The 22,765-nt window shown below is 37.3% G+C and overlaps 3 protein-coding genes across 4 annotated transcripts in view; all 3 read right to left on the bottom strand.

Annotated features, from left to right (window-relative positions):
* The window catches only part of LOC107045613 (electron transfer flavoprotein-ubiquinone oxidoreductase, mitochondrial), a 14,977-nt gene extending 2,147 nt beyond the window's left edge, over nucleotides 1–12,830 (bottom strand). The window contains exons 1-6 of one of the 2 annotated variants that reach the window (XM_015267938.1): nucleotides 12,618–12,830; nucleotides 12,069–12,176; nucleotides 10,740–11,395; nucleotides 9,965–10,206; nucleotides 8,616–9,010; nucleotides 7,395–7,616 (exon numbers count right to left, since the gene is read on the bottom strand). In XM_015267938.1, coding sequence (XP_015123424.1) covers nucleotides 7,395–7,616; nucleotides 8,616–9,010; nucleotides 9,965–10,206; nucleotides 10,740–11,395; nucleotides 12,069–12,176; nucleotides 12,618–12,651 — 1,657 coding nt within the window. In that variant the 5' untranslated portion in view covers nucleotides 12,652–12,830. The other variant, XM_015267937.1, reaches the window with a different exon arrangement.
* An 857-nt stretch (nucleotides 12,831–13,687) lies between these two features.
* LOC114841598 lies at nucleotides 13,688–15,445 on the bottom strand. The gene has a single exon (XM_029126640.1). The coding sequence runs from the start codon at nucleotides 15,443–15,445 to the stop codon at nucleotides 13,688–13,690; it is 1,758 nt and encodes a 585-aa protein (XP_028982473.1).
* A 1,687-nt stretch (nucleotides 15,446–17,132) lies between these two features.
* On the bottom strand, nucleotides 17,133–21,036 carry LOC107045618 (RIB43A-like with coiled-coils protein 2). Its single transcript, XM_015267939.1, has 7 exons — nucleotides 20,911–21,036; nucleotides 20,059–20,199; nucleotides 19,146–19,309; nucleotides 18,070–18,310; nucleotides 17,745–17,972; nucleotides 17,480–17,586; nucleotides 17,133–17,274 (listed from the first exon to the last, which is right to left on the bottom strand). The coding sequence occupies exons 1-7, from the start codon at nucleotides 21,031–21,033 to the stop codon at nucleotides 17,133–17,135; spliced, it is 1,146 nt and encodes a 381-aa protein (XP_015123425.1). The 5' UTR covers nucleotides 21,034–21,036.
* Nucleotides 21,037–22,765: the final 1,729 nt, after the last annotated feature.

The following is a 22,765-nucleotide window of genomic DNA, read 5'->3' as shown; positions in this document are numbered from 1 at the left end:
CCGATACCATCAACTATTCATTCACCGATCGAATGAGATAGAAAAGTACCAAGTGGTGGATAGCAGCAGCATTTTACGTTTCGAAATGGCCTCTCCTCTCCATTCACAATTCATGCCCGACCGTGCTCGGCCTGTGCCTACTGACCGTGTCTGACCACCATGGAGGCAAACATCCACTGGAAGAGCATTGTAACTTCCACTCCATAAACCACGTATCGTTCCTCGCTGTACACCATTCCCAACCCACAATTTCCCAATGTCCAACGGGAAATCCATTTTCCCAACCAATTCGTATGGTTCTACATTCACTTCCTCTTTTTCCCTACCTCTTCTCTCCCACGACTTCCAGTCGAGTCATTGTTTAAATAGATCCCGGGTTTATTTCTCTCTTTCAGGCTTTTATGGAAGGGTAAACGAATTGAATTCTAATACCGAGACACTTTGGAAGATTTAGGGGATCAGATGAAAGGATGGATGAGGTTCTCGGGTAGATATCGTAAACAAAGGGTCCTTCAGGAGTTGACACATATTGACTAGTTGAGGTGACCCATTCATCACGAGAATTGAGAGGATTTTATCCTATTTTAGTCCTATTTAACATTTATTTTACATGAAAATCATTAGATTATGAATTAAAAACTAGGATTTATCACGCGAAAACGAAGTTATGAAGCAGTTGGATGTCTAGAGGATCAATTGCAATGAAATAAAAAAAAGAAGAGAGAACTTATCCCTCCGATCACTCTCATAATTGCAATCTATTCCAACCTTTGTGGTTCTTTAAAAGTTGACACAAATTGACTGGTTGAGTTAATCCATTCGTTACGAGACATTTCCGTTCTTCCAAACATAAAAATTATGAGAAGTCATGATATTATGAATTAAAACCAAGGATTTCTCGGGCTAAAAAAAGTTGTCAAGCAGTTGGAGGACTATAGCATCAATTGGAATGAAATAAAAAAACTTCGCTCATACCCTTCAACAACTAAAACTTCTCCATCAGATGACTTTCATAATTACAATCTATTCCAACATTTCTGGCTCTTCAAAAGGCATAAATTGACTGGTTGAGATAATCCATTTGTTACGAGACATTTCCGTTCTTCCAAACATAAAAATGATGAGAAATCACGATTTTATGAATTAAAAATAAGGATTTCTCGGGCTAAAAAAAGTTGTCAAGCAGTTGGAGGACTAGAGCATCAATTGCAATGAAATAAAAAAACTTCGCTCATATTCTTCAACAACTAGAACTTCTCCATCAGATCCCTTTCATAATTGCACTATATTCCATCCTTTCAACCACTCTTGATAAATATGCAATAGTTTCGCCGAGTTATGGACAATAAATTTACCCAACCACTTCCTCAGTTAACGATTTCCTGCTTCCGCATCTCGAGGAATATACCTCCTTTTTCTTCCCTCATTCCTTTCATTTCTCCAACGTCTCGGAGTTGCCACCCCTGTCGTCGCAATGCTACCCCACAAGACGAATGGAGTGAGAGGGCTGTCGGGAAGTGAAACGAGTTGCTTCCTCGAGGCACTGTACCCCCTTCTTCATCCAGACGAAGTTGTTGGCGAGGTGAGAGGGGAGGGTTTATCGACTGTCTGAGGGGAACGAGTGAAGTCTAAAAAGCATTTTCATTCACCACTTCAACTGCCAACTCAATTCCACTCGATTTTTACTCCATTTCGGGATTATTTCTTCGGTTCTGGGGATAATTTGATTAATGAAATGTAGATGGGGAGAAGTTGTGATGAACTTTACTGTGCAAGTCACTGTAGTGAGGGAAATTTGGTGTGAGGGGAAATAATGAAAGAGAATTGATACAAATTGCAAAGTGAGCGATTAATTTGAAAGGAGGTGTAGGCAAGACGTAATACATCTTTAGGGAATATTATCAGCTAAAAAAATTAGGATATTATCGCCTGAATCCATCATTTTTCGAGATTAATACACGATTGACGAAAAGTGTGAATCTAAGTAATAAACGGATTCAGTAAAAATTGTTGATCCATCATATAATTGGAGAAAGGTGGATATGAGGGACTATTTGGCTTCTGAATGGAAGGATTCCATTCGTCAAATCCGAAATTTTCTGTTCTTTTGATAACTGAAGGAATAAATGTTTAAATAAAGCGAATATTCTTCGCAACGCCATCTTCACTGTCTTCAAATTTTCCGCAATTTCCCGGAAAATATGATAGTAATTCTCATGAGAGTGACATTGAATCCGATTTAGGAGAAAAATGGGTATGAAATTTCAAGTTTTAGGTAGAATTCAAGGAAATTCACGAGTTTTCGGTGATAGTGAGACGCAAACTTCACAAATTGATTGGATTTTTAATGGAACATGAATATTCAGACATGAAATGACATGAATTTTCAATTTTTCCCTGAACTTTCCTAATTTTTACAATTTTTCACGAAACAATTGAACTGAAAAATCCAAAATTTTATTGATTTTCAGATCATTCGAATAGAAATACAATGGAATATGTGATTTTTCAATGACAAGGTTTCCTGAGAATTCAGTAGAAATTAAACCTGACATAAATTTCCGGGATTTAACACGGGAAATTCAGACGAATTGGGTTCCATGAATCATTGAATTCAATTTAAAATACATAGCCCTAAAAATTCCATTCGGACGCAAACTACTAATTTATTAGCAAAAATATATTCGTTACGTTGTGATGAAAGCAATTACCCACTTGTTTGACCTGTAATCTGCATCAAATGAACAATAACAATTACATAAACTCAATTGCATAATGAAGCTTGAAAAAGAAATTCTGAAAATTCCATTCGCTCTGCTCGCCCCTAAAATACACAAGGAATTCCTCCGAGTGTGAAACATTCACGGAAACACGTCAATAAATACCAGACATGTTTCAATACTCGTGCGAATCTGTTCGAGGGATTATATTATTGAGTGGAAAATTTCATATTCCAGGATGAAATAATAAAAGAGAATAGACAACAAAGAACTCGCGAGTCAGCAGTAAAATAGTGAATAAAAATCTGTTCTCAGTGTCACGTGTAGAGTTCCGAACACATGAATACATCTCTAGCACGCTTCCGTGAAAATTCTCGGAACTTGGAACAAAATCCTATTTATCTCGTGAGAAGATTAATTTTTATTACAGATTCACAACTAATGAAAAAGTGGAATTCAACTAATAAATGAATTCAATTTAAAAAAACGTGCGTATCATGTAATAGGGGACAGTAGTGCTACTTACCTTGGAAATTATCCCGTTATATTTTCACTGAAATTTCAAGGAATTTCGTCATTAAAAATTCATAATTTCATGAAAAAGTCAATAGAAACTGCGAATTTCATTTAAATTATTCAATGATAATCTGTAGAAATCAAGATAATTCAGGTAAATATATTCTTGAATTAGTAATTTAATATTTTCAATTTAATATCAATGAAATTAATTGAAAATTCTGCGTAATTTGGAAAATTTCTGAGTTCCTGTTGCTGAAAAATTTAGAATTTCATTGAATTTTCAGCGAAATATAGACCTTCATGACCCCCAAGTAAAATTTAATGTCATTCTTCTTAAAATTACAAATCAAATCTCCATGAGATTTTTTGCCATTTTTTTTCTAACAGTATATCAAACGAATGATGTCAATTGTATCAACTAAATCGTATTATAAAACATGATGAAAAGCCTGAAAATTTCACTGAGAAATTACTAGAAATTCCTCCAGACATGGAAAATCGATGAAAACACGTCAATAAATACCAGAAAACTTGTTCCACCGCCCAAACGAAGATGTTGAAGAAATTAATCGGTATTTCATGTTGAAATGGTCTGGAGGGATGGGAACTGGCTGGTTTTCGTGATGGGTGAAGTAACTTGCGTTTGGTCCGGGGTTGTCTAGCCGCGCGGGGCTCGTCCGGGAGAGTCAGGTTCAAGGACACCGCGGTCGATACCCCCCACTTTTCACTGAAAACGCTGTAGCGAGGGTGCGAATACCACGAGTGGTAAGAAAGAAAGAAGAGATGAGCCAGGAGGAAAAAAGCCAAGCTCTCAGTCTCATGAGGTTCCCAGCGAATAAATTGTCGCATCCCGATAATTTTTCGGCTTGCGATACCTTCGCGTCTCGTTGCCAATGGGGTTAGAGGTTGTACAATTTATTGGTATTGCCTCTCATGTATTTTTTATCACACTTTTTTTTCTTGTTTCCTCTGGCGTCAAGGTAGCCTACTTTCACGGTGAAATATTGCGACGAGAATTTCTCGGAATTTTTATCAGATGAAGTTCAACTTCTGGGCAGAAATGAAGATTAAGAGTTGTTGGTGTTCTTAATTGTAATAGAGTGGAGGGTTGTGAGCATGAGGTATGGGGAATATTTTTTAACGGGGTTGCTTTTTTAGCGGAAAGTGCAACATTTTTTTGTAATTTTGGGCTGAAATTTCTGGAACACTTCTGGGAAATTTTCATAACGTCAAGGTTTCACTGAAATTTCAAGACATTTGGGCATATGATCTTTTTCACCCTATATCGAGGCAAAAAATGCGAGAAGATTTTATTTTTACGTTAAATTTTGCATTAGTTAACTGGTTAATATTACCCAAAAAATTTAAAATATTAAATCAGTCATCAATTAAATATTCAAATTGTGAATTATTTACTCAATAGTCAATTGACAATATCATTTTATCAATTACTTAATTCATATTCAATTGAAAATTTAAATGATCAATTATTTCACAATTTTTCAAATTTCGATGAAGATAAGTAAATCTTAATTATTGTAAGGTTCAACTTCTCATAATATTACAAAAATAATGATTGTCGATCCCTGGAAAATAGTGGATTTTTCTCCGTCGACTTGCGAAACTTTACTAAACTTCAGGGCAATTTGTCCCGAAACTATAAAACTATTGCCTTTCGTATAGTAGAATTCGCCACAATTTTCTTGTAATTTTCATTCAATTTTTCTCTCCGTGCATTGAAAATTCAAAATTTTTTGGAAAAAATCAATAAAAGCTGTAAATTCCAGTTTAATTATTTCATAGCAATTAATAGAAATCAGGTTAATATGTTCGTGGATTTCCAATCTATTGAAAATTTAGAGTAATTTGGCATTGAATATTCATCTTTTACTTAAAAATTCAAGTAAATTAGAGAATTCCCGTCTTCTTGCTGCCAGAAATATTCAGTTTTTCTGAAAAATTTCTCAACTTCATGTAAAACTGTGAAGAATTTCTGGGTATTGAAAAAAACGCATAAATTTGTGAAAACGTAGACAGGTACCTGCATACGTCACTTCTAGAAATGGAAATGTACAAATGAAGGAGATCATCACCCATTATGTACTCGACTATCCCAATAATTTAATATCCAACTATAACACCGCATTTGGAATGCTACGTTTCACCACTTCACCACCGACATAACGTGGGCTATTCACAGCAATCCGCAAAGAGACGAACAAGGGCTTTTCCTCTCTTTGTTACGAACGAGAGGAACAGTAGATCCCCAAGATCTTTCAGAATAATGGAAAATGAAGATAAAAAGAAAACAAAACAATGCGAGTGTCAGCCGCAGCGTTCGCGCACTGGGGAAAATTACGGGAGAATTTTCATTCTCTTCGTGTATATCAGTTACAACATATTCCTGTTTACCAGCTGTTACTTTTTACATTTAATAAAGTCTCTTGTATTCATAACGGAAGACGAAGCATACAGACTTGAATGACTTAATAAAGAACATCGAGAAAATGTTTCTCGAAACATCCAATTGAAAATAGAGTAGCGAAGCTTTGACTATTGGCCCGTTTTTAATGAATATCTTGAAATCTAATCAAGATAGTAAAATTTGTGTCATAAACTTTTATGTAGAGCGAATTGAGGGCTTGGAAAAAGGTTATTAAGAAGAAAATTTCGCATCTCTCTTCACTGATAGAAAGGACTGGTTTTTTTTAACGAATGGATTTGGTTGGAGACGAGGGTCTATTCGGTCTCACCAAATGTTCATTCGTTAATAGTTAACAAATGCACATTTGAGGAGCCTTGTTCGACTCGATTTTATCCTTTTCAAGTAACTCATTCGTTAAATATTAACGAATATTCATTTGGTCATATTCAATTTACCATTCGTTATTAGTTAAGGTATCTCGTTTGGAATAAGTGAATCATTCTATCAGTGTTAGATTCCTACACGGATAGACGGGATTAGTTATTGTTAACAAATGGATTTGGTTGAAGGCTAGGGTCTATGCGGTCTCACCAAATGTTCATTCGTTAATAGTTAATAAATGCATATTTGAGAAGTCTTGTTTGACTCGACTTTCACCTTTCAAGTGAACCATTCGTTACTATTGATGAATATTTATTTGGTCATATTCAACTCTACCATTCGTTAATAGTTAACGAATCTCGTTTGCAATAAGTGAATCATTCTATCAGTGTAGATATTCCTGAAAAACTCAGCTTGGGCTAAATCGACTTAACCGTTTTATCGCTTCGCTACAGAATTCGCCTTCGGGAAATAAAATGTCAGAAGAAATTCAAATTGGCAGAGTGACATTGAATTCGATTTCATATTTCGCGGAAAATTAACTGAAATTCCAAGTCTTGAGCTGCAAAAAGACAAGAATTCCTCAAATGACTTGAATTCTCAATGGAAACATGAATATTCAGTACTGGAAATTGAAGAGTATATCCACCAGAATTGTCCTCATTCTATAAATTTTCCTGGAGTAATTGAACTGAAATTTACATTTTCCATCGATTTTCACAAAGTGTACCGGCAATTTCTGTCAAAAAATGCACTAAACTCAAATTTCAATTTTTTTCTCAATTGATTTACGTTGTGCAATTTAAATCGTCGAACAATCTGTCCCCAAGTAATAGTAACTCTGAACTGTCGAGTACAATTGAACGTGCCCGGGTGATTCCATTGGCGCGAATAAACGGCAATCGACAGAGTGATTAATGGAACCGATAAAACCAACTGCCAGTCCTGCATTTCCCTCTCACTCATTCTCAGTTTATCTTCTCACGTAGACTGGAATAAATGATTGTTTGAGGAATAGCCCCGCTGTGAATTGAAATGGTGGGTATTTGTTTTTTTCACCAACATTTTTATAGAAAAGTTTTGGAGTAGAGCCATTCGTAACCGATAGCCATTTTTTCCAATTGATCGGGAATTTGAAAATCGGATTTTCCAACTGTCGATGCAATAAATTTAAGTTTCTCTCGGTACGTTGGAATTTGATTCGCGGAGAGAAAGAGAATTGCAAGATTGGAAGGCGCTTTGAACTGGAATAAGTTATTAGTATGGAGATTTTGAAATTACCCCAGGGAGTTTGAATATAAATATGAAATTTCTGAAGTAGCAAAGGGAATATTGAATCAGAAACTCACCAGCAGGACAGAATCTACCCTCGGGGCCATCGTAAATGGCCAAATTTTGCTTCACCGGTATCGTGTCATCCTTCAGGGTGAGGTGGGGGGGCTGATCACCTTCGTGATTCGTTCCAGTTAGTGCCACTGAGGAGAGGAGATCAAAAGACACTTGGTTGTCGGGTTTCGGGTAGTCTATCGGTGTGCACTGAGAGGCTGGCTTCAATTTTGTGTGATCAGCACCTGTTACATATTCAAATTCATATATTGATTGAGTATTTGCATTAAAGTGAAGACAGCTTCATCAAGTATGCAATTGTCTTCCAACAGAGTGGCTTCAGAAGAAAATAGCACGATTATATAGCACGATAATAGCATTTTTTTAATGTGGCAAAATTTCCTCGTTAAAAGTATTTTCATATTCCACGGTAACATAATCAATTCTTTGGGAATGTTGATGCTTTGTGCTTTCGTGGTAACGGAATACGATAATTATTAAGGAGATCAGAAGAAAATGAAGGAGATGAATTCGGACAACTTGGAACGTATCTTCGTGATTACCAAGTCTTGAAAGTTTAATCCTAAACAGATGAACATTTGGTTTTTCTAAACAAAAATTATTGTTCAGTTCAATGATTGAACGGCATTCAAATGTAGAAAATTAAGTGTTACATAGAATGACAAGGATTATGTGATAGCAGCCCTGTAACATCAAACGAAATATTACGAAAATGTTCTGCAACAGATGAGATTTTCCGATCAGATGATCTATCATCATTCGAGAATGAAACATCAGCGATAAATCCCGTAGAATCAATTATCCACAAACCTTTGAATTGTCTTGTTATCCATGTTTAGAAATTTTGTATGTTCAAAAGAGAAAATTTCAACTTTAGTAATCATCAAAGAATTACATTATTGATTCATTTTTCATGGTGTACGATACAACTAGAATTCAATGACTTCTAATCAACGGAAAATTATGAAACCGATATGTAGTTGAAGCCACAGTATTCCTTTTTTCATTATTATTTGTTCGGTTGAGTTACTTCCCATAGTTTTAGAAAGAATCAATTTTGAAGAGAGTCATTCACATTGTCATGACTCGATGCACGGTATCGATCCCGTACATGAGGGGTAACAATCTTTTTCTTTCTTTAACAAGAAGAGACCAATTTACAAAATAACAGTCCAGTTCTATCATGGGGAATGAACATAGAAATGTACAAACTTGAGAATTACCTCCGTGAGACAAAGTCCAAGGCTCCCTGCCCCCAACGAGCATCGAAAAACCAGAGTACATCAGACCCCCGTACATCCCCAGCTTGCTATGAAAACTAGGTCTGAAGTTCCTGACGGCATACAGCTCCTTCCATATCCAACTATTTTTAATCTTATCCGTATAATTTTTGGGCTCGAGTCCAGTTGTCGCCGGGGAATTCGTCTCAGCATCGACAATCGCTTCGATTGCACTCTCAACAGCCAGCATTCCACTCTTCATGGCGTTATGGACTCCCTTGATCTTCGGAACATTTAGAAATCCAGCTGTACAACCCACTAGACACCCTCCAGGGAACTGCAGTTTCGGGAGACTTTGGAATCCCCCTTCTACGAGTGCTCTAGCACCATAAGCCACCCTGCGAATGAACGTATTGTTTTTCTGTGGATTTTCTTTGGTTTTTCTTACATATATTTATTTTTTAAAAGTGAAACATTTTTGGTCCGCAATCTATTTTGCTAAGCATATGCTAAACTTAGGAATATTTCCAGTTTATCTTAGCTTTTAAATAAAAACTACTTATTTGCATATAAAATGTACATAATAATAATAATGTACATTTTATATTTAAATAAGTGTTTTGTATTGATAAGCAAAGATAAACTTGAAATATTCCGAAGTCTTGCACAGGCTTGACGCGATATATTGCTGACCAAAAGTGTTTCACCTATTTGTTAATAGAGGATTGACATGAAAATTAGTAGACAGTTCCTCGCAAAAGGTTACATTTTCACACTTGGCAAATGGGAGTAAATTCACTGGTAGATGCGCCTAATTTCATAAACTCACAACGTTAATTTTTCATCGTGAAAATTTTCAAAGATCATTTCTCAAAGTTCTTCTCAACTCTAAAGATAGAAAAAGCAGATCTCAACTCCTTTTTAATGAATTATGTATTCGTCATTCTATGTATTCACCATAGTGAAAATAATATGTATAAATTATTAGCCAATCATGCCCTTTTTCTTAGTTTAGACAAAATTTGGACTTTTGGGAACTGCATTTTTAGAAATGGATCAAACAGCTTTGTTTTGCAACTAAATTTTCAAAGCTTCTTTCCGCTGTAGTTTGATTTCTTTTTTATAAAAAAATCGAAGATAGAAAATCCTTATAGAAATAATCCCGATAGAATGAATTATATGGAAGAAGCAAAAGCTGCACGTTAAAATTCAATAGAATTTCTTGGAGGAAGTGCTATAATTTTCTATTCAATTAGACAGCTGACCTAAATTAATTTGAGCAAGATAGACTTCTCGTTAGAAACCATCATAAGATGCTTTACGACATCAGAGACAGTAGATGACTTTTTTACCTCTTTCCTCCCTCGAAAGTCGGTCTTATGGCAGGATGCTGCTTAAACCTCTGAAACTCCTTGAACGGGTGCAAGTACGGATTCCAGTAATCAAGACCGACTACAAAACCCACTGCCACTAATGGGGTTTCCTCGTTTAGGTGATACAAAAACGAACCTCCGTAGGTGTTTTTGTCCAGTGGCCAGCCAATCGTGTGCTCCACTGCTCCCGGTCTGTGTTTGTCCGGTTGAATCTCCCAGATCTTAAAAAATTGTGATTAATTTGTCTTGAGTTAGTTCAGAGATTTGCTGTGATGGATGATGGGAAGAAATCTTAAATCAAAGATTTGTTCATTCTTGAAAAAAATTATGGTTTTTCATTTTTACTAATTTTTCTAGTGCTACACAATAATTTTTCCAAAGATGTAAATTGCGTTTCGTTTATGGCACCAGCACACGAATCTACCTAGAGTCGAAAAACAGTAAAATGTAGTTCTAACATTTAAATTTGTGAATTGAAAAATGAGAACTCAAGACAACATAATAAGACAATTTATTGATGAATATTTTTAGGGAAACATCGGGGGAACAGTAAAATGTCCGAGAGACTCTCTGCAAGCTTATGAAATTCGAAACCTTTCCGTTTAAAAAAATTCTGAAAAATCAGCGTAAAAATGAATTCCGCTTATTCAAGTCTCATTGAAATAAATATTTGTTTCCAATATCTTCATTCAAACATTAGCTCTTTCATTTGACCCCAAGTAACCCTAGAAAATGATAAAAGCAGTGAATTTACCTCTTTGAGTCCAATTCCATAACTCTGTGGTTCACAGTCAGCCCGAAGATTCAATTTCCTCACCAATTGTTTCGTCAAATGTCCATGACACCCCTCAGCGAATATCGTACACTTAGCATGTAACTCCATGCCCCTCTGAAACGTACTTTTCGGCGAGCCATCCTTGGCGATGCCCACATCATTAGTAGCGATCCCCTTGACCGAGCCATCCTCATGATACAGAATCTCCGAAGCTGCAATACCAGAGTAAATATCCACTCCAGCAGCCTCAGCCTGCTCTCCGAGCCAGGCAACAACGTGCCCCAATCTCACAATGTAGTTTCCATGATTGTACATTGGCATTCCCTTGAATATTGGAATTGGAATTCTCCCTTTCTCCGTGAGGAGAGCGAACTTATCCTCGGTTACTGGGGTCTTCAGAGGTGCTCCCAATTCCTCCCAATTTGGAATGAGTTCGTTAAGGGCAACTGGATCAATGCAAGCACCACTCAGAATGTGACCGCCCACTTCTGACGCTTTTTCCACTAGAGTTACACGAATGTCTTTTCCATTTTTATCAGCTAATTTCTTGGCTTGAATCGCTGCTGACATTCCTGCTGGACCTCCACCGATTATGAGGATGTCGGTCTCGTCGGCTACTCTTTCCATACTTATATCTGCAGAATTATTTTTGAACAAATAGTTTTTTTCTTTGCGTTCGATATTTTTTGATTGGGGAAAGGTGGGACAAAATTCACACTTTTGAATTTGTGTTCAATATTTATAACTTTGGAACAAATTTATCAATTGAATTCACTCCCGGCTTAACGCAGAGGGGGACAAGTTTACTTTTCATGAAAAAAAGTCATGCAATTTCATCAACAATTCCATGGACTGTTAAGAAATTAAGCTTCATGTACTTCTATGTGAAAATAGGAAGATATTATGACCGAGGTCCATTTATATTATATTATATTCATATTGAATGGGGTATATGAAACTAACAACTTATTATTGATGTCACAAACAACAATTGTGATCTTTTTACTTTCGAGGTTTACTACCTTGATCTTCTCTTTACCGCTAGACATTTATGTTAATCTGAATATGTAAACTGCAATGCGTTTGTTATTTTCATACCATTTATAGGTCTTGTAATTAGCTTCGGCTGTTTTGAATTGAATAAGCAAATGAATAAAATAAATAAATATTTCACAGCAAAAGGTGGAGTGAAATATACGAAAAGCCTCAATCACAATTAGTCCCAAAATAAATGTCCCTATTCGAGCCAAAGATATTCTTTTGAAACTAATCAACTTTACGGCATTATTCCAATGCTAAATTAATTACCTTTCCATCGTGGATCCGTCTCTCTAGGAACTATTGTATAGTGAGTAGTGATTTTTGGAAAGGCGGCATCTGAGTACGCTCTCTTAGAGAGCTTTTGTAACCCTTTAACTAAAAATGAAATGTTCCCACAATTATTACGTTAAACAATTATGTTATTAATATCATCTTATTATTAAAATAAGATGATTCTGAGATAGAATTCGATCCATCAACTGTACAAAAGGAAGATCACAAAATTTTTTGTTCCTACCTCTTGCAAAGAAGTCATCTATTATATAATAGAATATATTTATGGAGCGCATCAAGGAAATAAAATTTCTAGTTTTTTAGTTTAAAAAATTATAGAAATTCTCCAATAAAATCCTAGGTTATGCAAGGGTGCAAAGGTTTCCGCCAACAACAATTGAGTAATAACTCAAGTAATGAAGTGTGTCAAATAATGAATACATCACCGATGTGTGGAAATTTGAATCTTGAATGATTTTCATTGGAAGAAAAAAATCGAATAATTAAAAATAATTGACACATAAAATTGATTGGGGTATTCACCGAATCGAGTTGAGTGGAGAGTAGCTGAAGCCATAGTTATACACTGATAACCCACAGCTCCGATGGATCGTTGATTGGTCTGCAGGTTGCCCTTAACTACTGACCACCATCAAGAATGACTCTGCTGCTGACCCAGAAAGTCAAATATTTCTCACTTCTATTTTCGCAAAAACCTGTTTGTTGTCTAAGGGAATCGACCAGTGGGCTGCCATCGCTGAGTGTTTACTTCGCGTTCGATTGGTGGAGGAACGACAACGTGGAGTATTGTTGCGGATGCCAGTTCTTAGAATGAACGAGAGGAGGCAGGTCTGTTATTGGGCGCCCGAAAGCGGGATTATTTGAATCAAACAATGGTTAAGTCTTGGGTTCGAGTCCGTGCGCCTCCAAATTTTTTTTTTGTGCATTGTTAATTATTTGATTGTTTTCCTCGTGTAGAGGTTCGGAAAGTCGAAAGATAGCATATAGCATGCTGCTTTCCGTGTAATTTATACCTTAAAAACATCTAAGTTTTGACTGAGTAAAACAGCCCTGGGAGTGATACAGAATAGTTAAGTGTTGTAACCTGGGAGTGGGTCGATGGTATTTGCAATAAATATGGCAAAATTTCGAATACAAGCACCTCAAAACATTAAATAGAACTGTAGTTTTTATTTTATTTTATGTGAATACAGCAATTGTATCTATTATATTTCACGATGGCAGATATTGATGACTGCATTCCCCGCTCGTTAATAATTTTATTCAAATTTTGGTTTATAACACTAGAGCAGTTGATTTACAGTGGCTACACTGAGAGAAAAAATTAGCTCTGCCGAAAACTATAATATATCTTCTACGTGAGACTATTTGATGGAGTGGGACAGATTTACTTGAGGAAAATAAACTCCATAGGGTTACACCATAGAAAGAATACATTGACGAGAAAAGAATATTTTTTTCTGTTGACAGTTTCAATCTCATCTAGCAATAGAGTAATTTTATATTGAGTCCAATACCTCATAATTTCAACCCTATAAATATGAAAAAACATCCAAAACTATGTTTATTAATTCCCCATATGAATCCAGTCATTAATACTTGACTCTATAAATTACTATCTCATAAATAAATGCACACGTCGCAACGACTATGCCAAAAAGAAAAATTATAAAAGGTCCACGAAAATGCGAGAGATTGAGTGGAACCGCATCGTCAGCGTGTATAACTCTTGGTTTCAGCCTCTCCCGATCCCTCGCCTGCCATTTTGTCACAAACCCAGTCTGCATTAACCTGCCAATACCTGCATTGAATTTTGATAAATACGGAAATCCCTTCTTCACAATAATTGCGCGCCAATACTGTCCCACGATTTCGCGCATTTTATGCATCTTGGGAATCTTCAAATAAGATTGAGTGATCTCAGGTTTGCTTCGCACACTCGAAATTATCACCGTGTTCAGGAAACATGCGACATTTCCACCCGCAATCAACCGTTCGTAACAGTACCTAGAGGAGTGTTTAGTTGTTATTCGACTAACTATTTTTTGCATGACCTCATCCCTCGACCGATTCAAAAGCGGAAAGTGTTCTGCATCGGTCATCACAGTCAGATCGCTGTCCGCCAACTGCTTCAGCGTATCAATTCGCTTCTCAAATAACGGATTCGTCATATTTTCAATGAGGTGACTCTGCTGAATTAAAAGAAATAATCCAGCGAATACGATCCAACTAATGGCCAACACCTTCTCAGACACTCTCGTCCCTACCTGATAAAACTGATGATGAATGATCAATCGAAAAGTGTTCAGGACGGGAGCGTTTGTTCCCTTAGAATACATGTAAATGACCGAAATGAAAGAGAACAGAATCAGTAGTATGAATGTCATAACGTCAAAACTTTTGAATATGCAAATGATTTCTGGAATGACTTCAGGCATTGGCACCACAGCTTCAGAAATGAAGCGCGCGTGCGGTAGGAGGAACTCGACACGATCGCTTGCTTTTCCCCAGATATGGCTGTTACCCAACACTTCCGAATAATTTGTTATCAAATCGTAAATAATCCCGACTACTGTTCCATTTGGTGATTTCATCCTGTAATATTCGGCTGTAGAAATCGGCCGACTTCTCAGGTCAATCGTGAAATTCAGCCACGACGACAGAGACAGCAGTAACTCGACATCGCTGTTGGCCCGCAACTGAGAGATATTCGTCACAGGATGTGACAGGAAGGTGTCATACATCGATACTGCTATAGGATACCCTTGGAGATTCTTCATCTTGTTAGGGTAGAGTAAATCAGCGACTGCGAGGGTGTACACTTTCCCTCGAACTCCCCCTTTATTTACCCAGAAGGGATCGTAACTGTGGACAGCTAACCCATGATTGGTTGAATCATCGCTCATTGTGACAAGAATAACGTTCAGAAAATCGAGGGACCAGAACGCTTTCAGGATACTCTTTATGTCGTCATCATCGGCGTGCCTCGTGATCCAGAGGACGATTTTGGTTCGTGACAGGCAGGTGGAACCGTAGAGCATCTTCCAATTGATTGGGTGTACAGTATCAATAGATTCAAAAATTCCGACGACGTGACGGAGCTTCGGACAGATGGAGTCGATGTATGGGTGGACGAAGCCGTCTTCTTGCACGAGGAACACCGGTCGCAAGGAAGTGTATCCCATTGTGATAAAGTTTAATATAGCGTGATCGACCTGAAAATTATGAAAAGGTAAGGGAAATAATTTTTTGAATGACAACCATTGTTCTTTCTCGAATGGAGTATTCATTAAATATGAGAGCTCCTGATTTATGATTGACTGTGTTAGTATTCTCAGTCGTTTTTCCATCTCGTGACACGAGAACCCAACGTCTAGAGTAAGAAATTCATAAACACTTCAATGAATTCGTATATTGCCTAATTTATTTTATGGAGTTGTCTTGAGCGATTTCACCTCGAGAGACGATATAGTTTATTTAAAGCAACAAATTAGTTTTGTAATTAGAGAAATGTAATTGTTTTTCTTACTTTAGGCTGTATGATCATGTGAATGGGCGACAACCTCTTCACTTCAGCCATGTGTCGTCCAATAAATTCTTGTATTGCTAATCGTCTGATATTGCAAAATTCATGAGTTGTCGCCGCAGTCATTAGCAACGTGAGAGATAACTGCATTAGAGCAGAAGATACACAAACGTACCGGACAATACGCATTCCTGCTAATGTCTCAGCTGAGACTAACGCTCCCTTGATTACGATGCTCCGTACGTTCGAGAGCTTTATTATTTTCGTCGAAAGTTGTTCTACCGATTGTGGACAGTAGTGACTGAAAGTGTTCTGATCAATTATAGTAATGAAAATATAGTTCGCAAAAATGGCGATGCCATTTTGCGGATTGATTGCTGAATTATTGAATATGGTGGAAGAACCTGTTGGTCTTGAGTTTTGGACATTACTTCATGAGTTCATGGCCAAGCTGAGGGCTCCCATTTAATCGTTCATATTTCTGAATATTTAATGAACTTAGTTCTCCAGAGGGAGCTCTTCGGGTGATTGCCCAGTGCATAAGACAAAATTGATACAAAATTTGATAACTGGAATAAAGCTATGAAGTTTAGCATGGATAATCATGTTGATTGGCTGCAGTCCCTCCACTTTTGCCAAATGTTTCCTAATTAATTTTTCAATTTCTACCCATTCTATATGACGAGATGCATGGAGTATTGCAGAAGTCATGGAGTATTGCAGTCGAAGCGATCGGAAAATATCCATGTTCACTAAATTTTACTAAATGTTCACGTGGAACTGACACTTAGTCCATTTTTTCGCACCCCTGAGAGGTCGTACCTTCTTGTATAGATTTATTATTATTTTCATTAACATCTGTTCAACTCAACATTAACACTTACATAAGAAATAAGAGTGAAATAGTCTGTTTTGTGAGTATATCACCGCGTTTTTGTAAATATGGATCGTTGCCATTTTTTATTACATACTATTAAAGCTCCAATGATGGAAATTCAGTTTATGTCCGTCATAAATTTTTTACATCCTATTGTAAATTTTCCGGTGATATTAAAATTTTCAATTTTTTTTTCGCTTCTAGTTATTAGTTTTCGACACATAAAAAAGCGCAGGAAACGAATAGCTTTTTTTAATAGACTGTTAACATAACTCCAATTGAATTCTAGAGTTCCGATAAAATTCAATCGAGTTTGTTAGAGAAAACGCTAGGTTTTTCTACGGATTTTTTAAAAATATTCTATTCGAATATTTAATTTAATTATCTCAGCCCTCTAGGCGTGATTATAACGAAGCTTGTATTGATCTTCACTTCTATAAGGAGAGGGTAGATGGTATTGGTTTCATGTCATATACCCCCCAGCCTCAGGAAAATCGGGGATTCCCCCATTCGACGCAAGGTAATGTACCCACAAAAGGTAAGCGATTCCAATAAAAACGAAATCAAATTAATTCAATTTGTCATAGTAAATATTTATCTGAAAAATAATGAATGATTGAATTTGAATTGCATCTCAACGTGTGGTAGTGTTGAACTGCTGGAAGAACTCCGGCATATGTTCCTTCTTATAAACCCTGCGGTTCAAATACTCCTGGTGCATCCTCTGCTGTTGCGCGAGTCTCAGGTTCTCCTCCGCAATTTGTTTGCTGATTTGCCTTAAAACATATCGGCAGACATCATACACGTGTAATCCCCCAATCTTAAATACCACTAATAACATTACACGTCAACCCAACTGAATGCGTAATCCAATTTGGTCGATGAGTACAGATAAATCTAGATCACAAATTCTCCGTTGCAAAAACGCATGGCATGGATTATCAGACACTTGTTTTCAGTTGAACATACAAAGCTACTTACAATCTCTTTTTATCCAGCTCTCGTTGGTAAAGCTCACCAGCTCGGGCATTGCCCTCCATCAGTCTGTCCCACTCTTCGTTCCTACGTCTCTCCTCCAACTTCATCCTCTGTAATGATTCCTTCTATCAAGTTGGTTAATTTCCCTTAAGAGCTAATTTTTTCTCGAAAAACTCGACAAATGCATGAATTAATCGAATAGACGTGCTATTTCATCAGTTAAAAAATTAATTTCTGGTATCATCATTTCTCCCGCAATCCACTCAACCTGAATTTCCTCCATCTGTCGCGACTGTTCACTCCATATAGCCTTGAGCTCGTCCAAGGTCATGCCCTTGTAGCGTTCGGCGAGAACTCGATGGGGACCACGACTGCTCTCCGCCTGCTCCTTCGCTTCCGTCAGGAAGTCACCGGTCACGTGATTGTATATCTCAGCGCGGTTGTCCTCCTCGTCCTTGAAGCTCTCAGTGCGCCTCCGATACGCCTGCTCCTCTGCCTTAAACAGACGAGCCAAAATGACGACAGGAAATCCGTCAAACTTTTATGACGCGAAGCATTTCGCGAATCTATTAGTGGATTCTGGGGAAATTTACGAGTTTGCGATTGAACTGAGCGTTGGCCTCTTCCAGATGCCTTCGGCACTCCATCTCCATCCGCTCGAGCATGCCGGCTCGTTTGTCCCGGGAGATGACGGCGTCCTGATGAGCTTCGTCTGCGTTTCTGCGCTCACTTTCGATCGCTCGTCGCTCGTGGACTTGCTGCATCAGCCAGGCTTGCATCTGCTCTTTTTGGAGCTTCAGACGCTCCGCCTGGTTCGGATCTTCACCCTCAAATCTGGGGAAATTCATTGGATGATTGCATTCGGAAAAACGACGCATTTGAATCGATACACGGAGAGAAGGTTCCATGTGATTTCATCACTGCGACATATCATCCGCCGAAGAAATTCTTGGGAATTTCAGCCGGCAACAATTCATTCGCTGAAAAAAAATTCTGCGACATTTCATCCGCAATTTCGGTACTAAGATATTGATAAAATAAAAGAAAGCAGAAGAAAAAACGGAGAATATAACTGTGGAGAATACATTTACACCGAGAATATTTAATCTGATTTTTTTCGGGTGATTTGTCGGGCGGATGAAATGTCGCAGTGATGAAATTACGTGTCACCGGAGAGAAATGTTCACTACAAATTACAGAACTCGCAGTTCGCTCATCGATTATGGAATCCACTCAGAAAATTTAAGTGACGGTATCGTATTTTTTCATAAGAGATTCAGGTAAAAAAGGGCTTTGTGGTTCAATTCCTTGGAGTGTTTTCATCATTTTAAATTAAAAACTCATTTTTTCGAATCGTTTTTCATGCAGTTTCGTGTGGACATCGACGTTGCAGAGTTAGGTTACCGAGTGTCAAAAGCATATACCCCTCCCTTTGGTTTGACGTCGGGGGTAAAAATTACGGAACACTCTGGAAAAATTCTGTAGTTTTAGGTAAAAATTACGTGACAGTTCCGTAAAATCTCCTGCAACCACATTGCCCTCCGGAATTACGGAAAAGATACGTCATTTGTATTGAATATTTCTCTCCATGTGGAAATAAAAATCTTGATTTGAAATTTACCCGGGAAGGGATTTTTAAGAAATAAAAATTTTTAATCGACAATCTTACTTCTGCGCTGATGCCAATCCAATCCTAGGATCGTCGTCATCCACTCTAGCCGGCAATGACTTCCTCAATTGATCCGGATCATAGAGATCGAATTCCCGTCGATCTTGCGCGCGTTGAAACACTTGTCGATAGTCGTTAATCTCTTTATTCAATTTTCTTCGCTCCTGGGGGATTATTAACAATTAAAACTGCGTCGTTAGGTTTAGAAGGGGTGGAATAATCTATTCCGAGGAAGATGGTATCGTGTAACGTTGCATCATGCCCTTGAATTTCCCTGCATTCTCGGTTTTATAATTAGACGGCTCTCGGGTGTGATATTGCACCCGCGGAGATGAGTTTCGTGGAATACGGTAGAATTACGAGATTTAGTTGAGATTAGCGAAAATATCGTTGAAAAATCTCGAGTTTTCTTTAAGAAATTTTGGAGAAAACTGCGAGTGAAGCGATTTTGCATTGGATCGTTTGAAAAATATTTTTTAGAGGAAAAAGTCCGGTAATGTCGATTTTTTTGTAGCAATTCTTCATCGGAAATTTTCTATTTTTTCTGCTAGATTTTGCAGCGAAGAATAAAAAATAAAAAAAATAGTGAGAGAATAATTCATATAAAAATAAAAATCTAGGGACTTTTATTCTGTAAAATATTCATTGGAAAAATCTCCCGACAGAGTTGCATGATTTTCAACAGAAATCAAAGCAAAAAAAAAAGTAGAATTTCAGTGGAATAACAATAGAATTTTTCAGAGAAAGCATTAGATTTGTATATTACATTTTTTCATATCCATCCATCAATTTTCTTCTCAATCAATGTAGAGGGTATTATAAAATGAAGGAATATAGTGTGACCTCGTTCGCGAGTAGAGGAAAATAAATGGTAGCAATATAAATACGATAGACACGAAGTTTATCGTTTCACCTCTTCCTCTCTTTGCTCAAGTATAATCGCGAGTTGGCTGTTGCGCACTAGTGTCTCATCCAGCTGGTGCTCTTTTTCTCGCTCCAGCTGACGCAGCTGTTCCTTCTCCGCGATCTGCTTGTCCAGGAACTCTTTATCTATCTACGCAGGAATTTTTTTTTGCTATTTTATATGGTTCATGGGAAATGTTGGGAGGAATGATTCGCTCGCTGAGGGATTGACTTCTCTTTATGCAACTCGTCTGAATTGTTGATTTTCGGAACTTTATTATCAATTCGTTGAAATAGACGATGATAAAATTTCATAATAAATAAGTGACTTAAATTCGATTGAGCAATTCTTCAAATAAAATCTTAGAAAACTGTTACAGTTTCATTGATGACCAGAAATTATGAAAGAAATTACTTTAAATTATGAAATTATGAATTCGTCTACTGAATGAACTGAAAAAATTTTTTTCTTACTCAGAAAAATCAAGAGATAACAGATGTCATGAAGCAGAAGTAATAATTTTTAATTATTCATTGGAATGAAACAATTCGTGTCTCATATTTTCCATTAATTGTTTATATCCAGCAATCAAGAAATATGTAAAACCCCAATTCCAACAGAAATTCAATAGAATTGCCCAGCAAAATCTTGTTTTTTTTCAATTAAATTTTTCCATTCACGTAAACTTGAATGAATGCCCAAATTCATTGAGAAAAAACTAGAATTCTCGTATTTTTCTTCTTTCTTTCCTATCGTGGAGTCCCCCAAGGTCAGACCGGGGGAATCGATGGAGCAAACAGTAAGACCCGAACGATAAGTTTGTACAATAAATAGAGATGATATACATCCGGATAACCTCACCCCAATACGTCTCACTCGTGGATTGAAAATCCGCGACTTTCTTGCTTCTTCAATCTGTCTTTTTCTCTCTATGCACGCCGCGACCTTGAGGTCTTCCTTAGTGGCCGCTTGGAACTTGAGCATTTTCCAGTAAAGCTTTCAGTCCACAAAGGCTAAAAAATATGGGAAATCCTCTGGTAAAGATGTCCCTTCTGCGCCCCTTCAGTAAGTCCAATCACAACTCACTCGAGGATTTTAGGACAAAAAATCGTCACTTTGAAATTACTTCTTCGATTTGAAATTGCAAATAGGATAAAAAAAATTTAGTTTAAACTATTTTTAGGAGAAACTATCGAACAAGGGGACAATCTGTAAACGAGGCGAGACAATTCCGGGAACTTTCGAACGACACGACGGTAGTATTATTTCACGAGGTGATCGTGTTACCATGGAAAGTTTGGCTTCCCCCATTAATGATGCGCAATTCTTACTTCTACGACGCAACCAATTTTGGGGGGGAACTATTATGACTTTTTCGAAATCTTTTCATCTCAAGAACATGAACTCAATTGAGTGAATTGCATTTGCATTCACAAACCGTTGATTTATTGTCTAGTAATTGAATGATTTTCTGCTTTCAATTTGTTGAATAATTCCAAAAAATTGAGTTTAGAATTAATTGCTACACGGAGATGAAAATTCAATAAAAATTACCGCAAAAAAAATGTAAAAATTATGTTTTGAAACACAATCTGCGAGCGAAGTAAAATTCAATAAAAAGTGTGAGTCGGAACTGAAATTGTACGAATCGCCACGTAAATTCTACGATTTGTTCCGTAAAAATTACCCACCCGTCTTAAGACTCACCGCTGTGGGGAAAACAAGACGTTCCGTATTTTTTCCCCAACGATTGAGAAATTTTACGGAACGGAACGTAGAAATAACTCACCAGCTACATAAAAATTGTTGAACGTTCAAGAATTTTTGCTTTTGGAGGCACAATAAATCGGCAAGTTTCTGTAAGATTTTACTTCTTCGGGAAAAATTACGTGACAATTTCGTACTTTGTTAGGTGATGAACCTTAAAATTCACTGAACGTTTCAGATGTCTTCTCTTCCATTCCTATAAAAATTGCCGGAAAAAGATTCCCCATTCCGGATTACGTGAATTGTTCCGTAATTTTTGCTGAATATTTCTTTCCGTGCATGAATTATCCGTCTTATTTAACTGTATTATATTTATTCAATGACGAAAATTTCGCTATCTCCCTTAGATTCGGAAATATTCCTCAAAAACTCCACTGGGAGATATGTCGACTTAAACCGTTGGCAGTGTCTATTCGCACGCTCCACGATGAATTTTACCGCGGATTCACGGTAGATTCTGACTCACATCTTGTCTGACATCTCTGTAATGAACTCTGGTTTTCAACTCTGGCAGTTCAGTTGGATACCAGAGTTGTGACAACACTGTCCAGTGGGGTCTAGGAGTCTCCCCTGGTTCAAAACCATCTTTAGAGGCATCGCCACGCCATTTCTCAAGCCGCTCTTTCATTTGAGCGGCTCAACATGACAAATGTATCTAAAGATGATGTCTGTTTTCAATTGGAAAGCAGAGTTGTGACAACATTGTCTAGGAGGACAATGGGGTCTAGGAGTATGTATAGAACATTGGGGTCTGGGACTCTCCGCTGGTTCAAAACCATCTTTAGAGGTCCTAGCACGCCATTTCTCGACCCGCTCTTTCATTTGAGCCCAAAAAAACATTCATATCTTGTCTGACATCTTTGCTACAAACTCGGGCTTTCAACTCGGGCTTTCACTTGAAAACCCGAGTTGAAAACCCGAGTTGAAAACCCGAGTTTGTAGCAGCGAT

Source organism: Diachasma alloeum, unplaced genomic scaffold, assembly GCF_001412515.2.
Source record: "Diachasma alloeum isolate Michigan unplaced genomic scaffold, Dall2.0 Dall_scaffold_01026, whole genome shotgun sequence".
Classification (NCBI taxonomy): domain Eukaryota; kingdom Metazoa; phylum Arthropoda; class Insecta; order Hymenoptera; family Braconidae; genus Diachasma; species Diachasma alloeum.
This window is presented reverse-complemented; position numbering and strand designations above follow the sequence as displayed.

Coding starts and splice junctions, on each gene's coding strand:
- LOC114841598 (XM_029126640.1), bottom strand. CDS start 15,445: ATGGAAAAACGACTGAGAATACTAACACAGTCAATCATAAATCAGGAG.
- LOC107045618 (XM_015267939.1), bottom strand. CDS start 21,033: ATGCTCAAGTTCCAAGCGGCCACTAAGGAAGACCTCAAGGTCGCGGCG. Junction 20,200..20,910: donor CACGAGTGAGACGTATTGGG/GTGAGGTTATCC, acceptor ATTCCTGCGTAG/ATAGATAAAGAGTTCCTGGA. Junction 18,311..19,145: donor GGATTGGCATCAGCGCAGAA/GTAAGATTGTCG, acceptor GAATTTCCCCAG/ATTTGAGGGTGAAGATCCGA.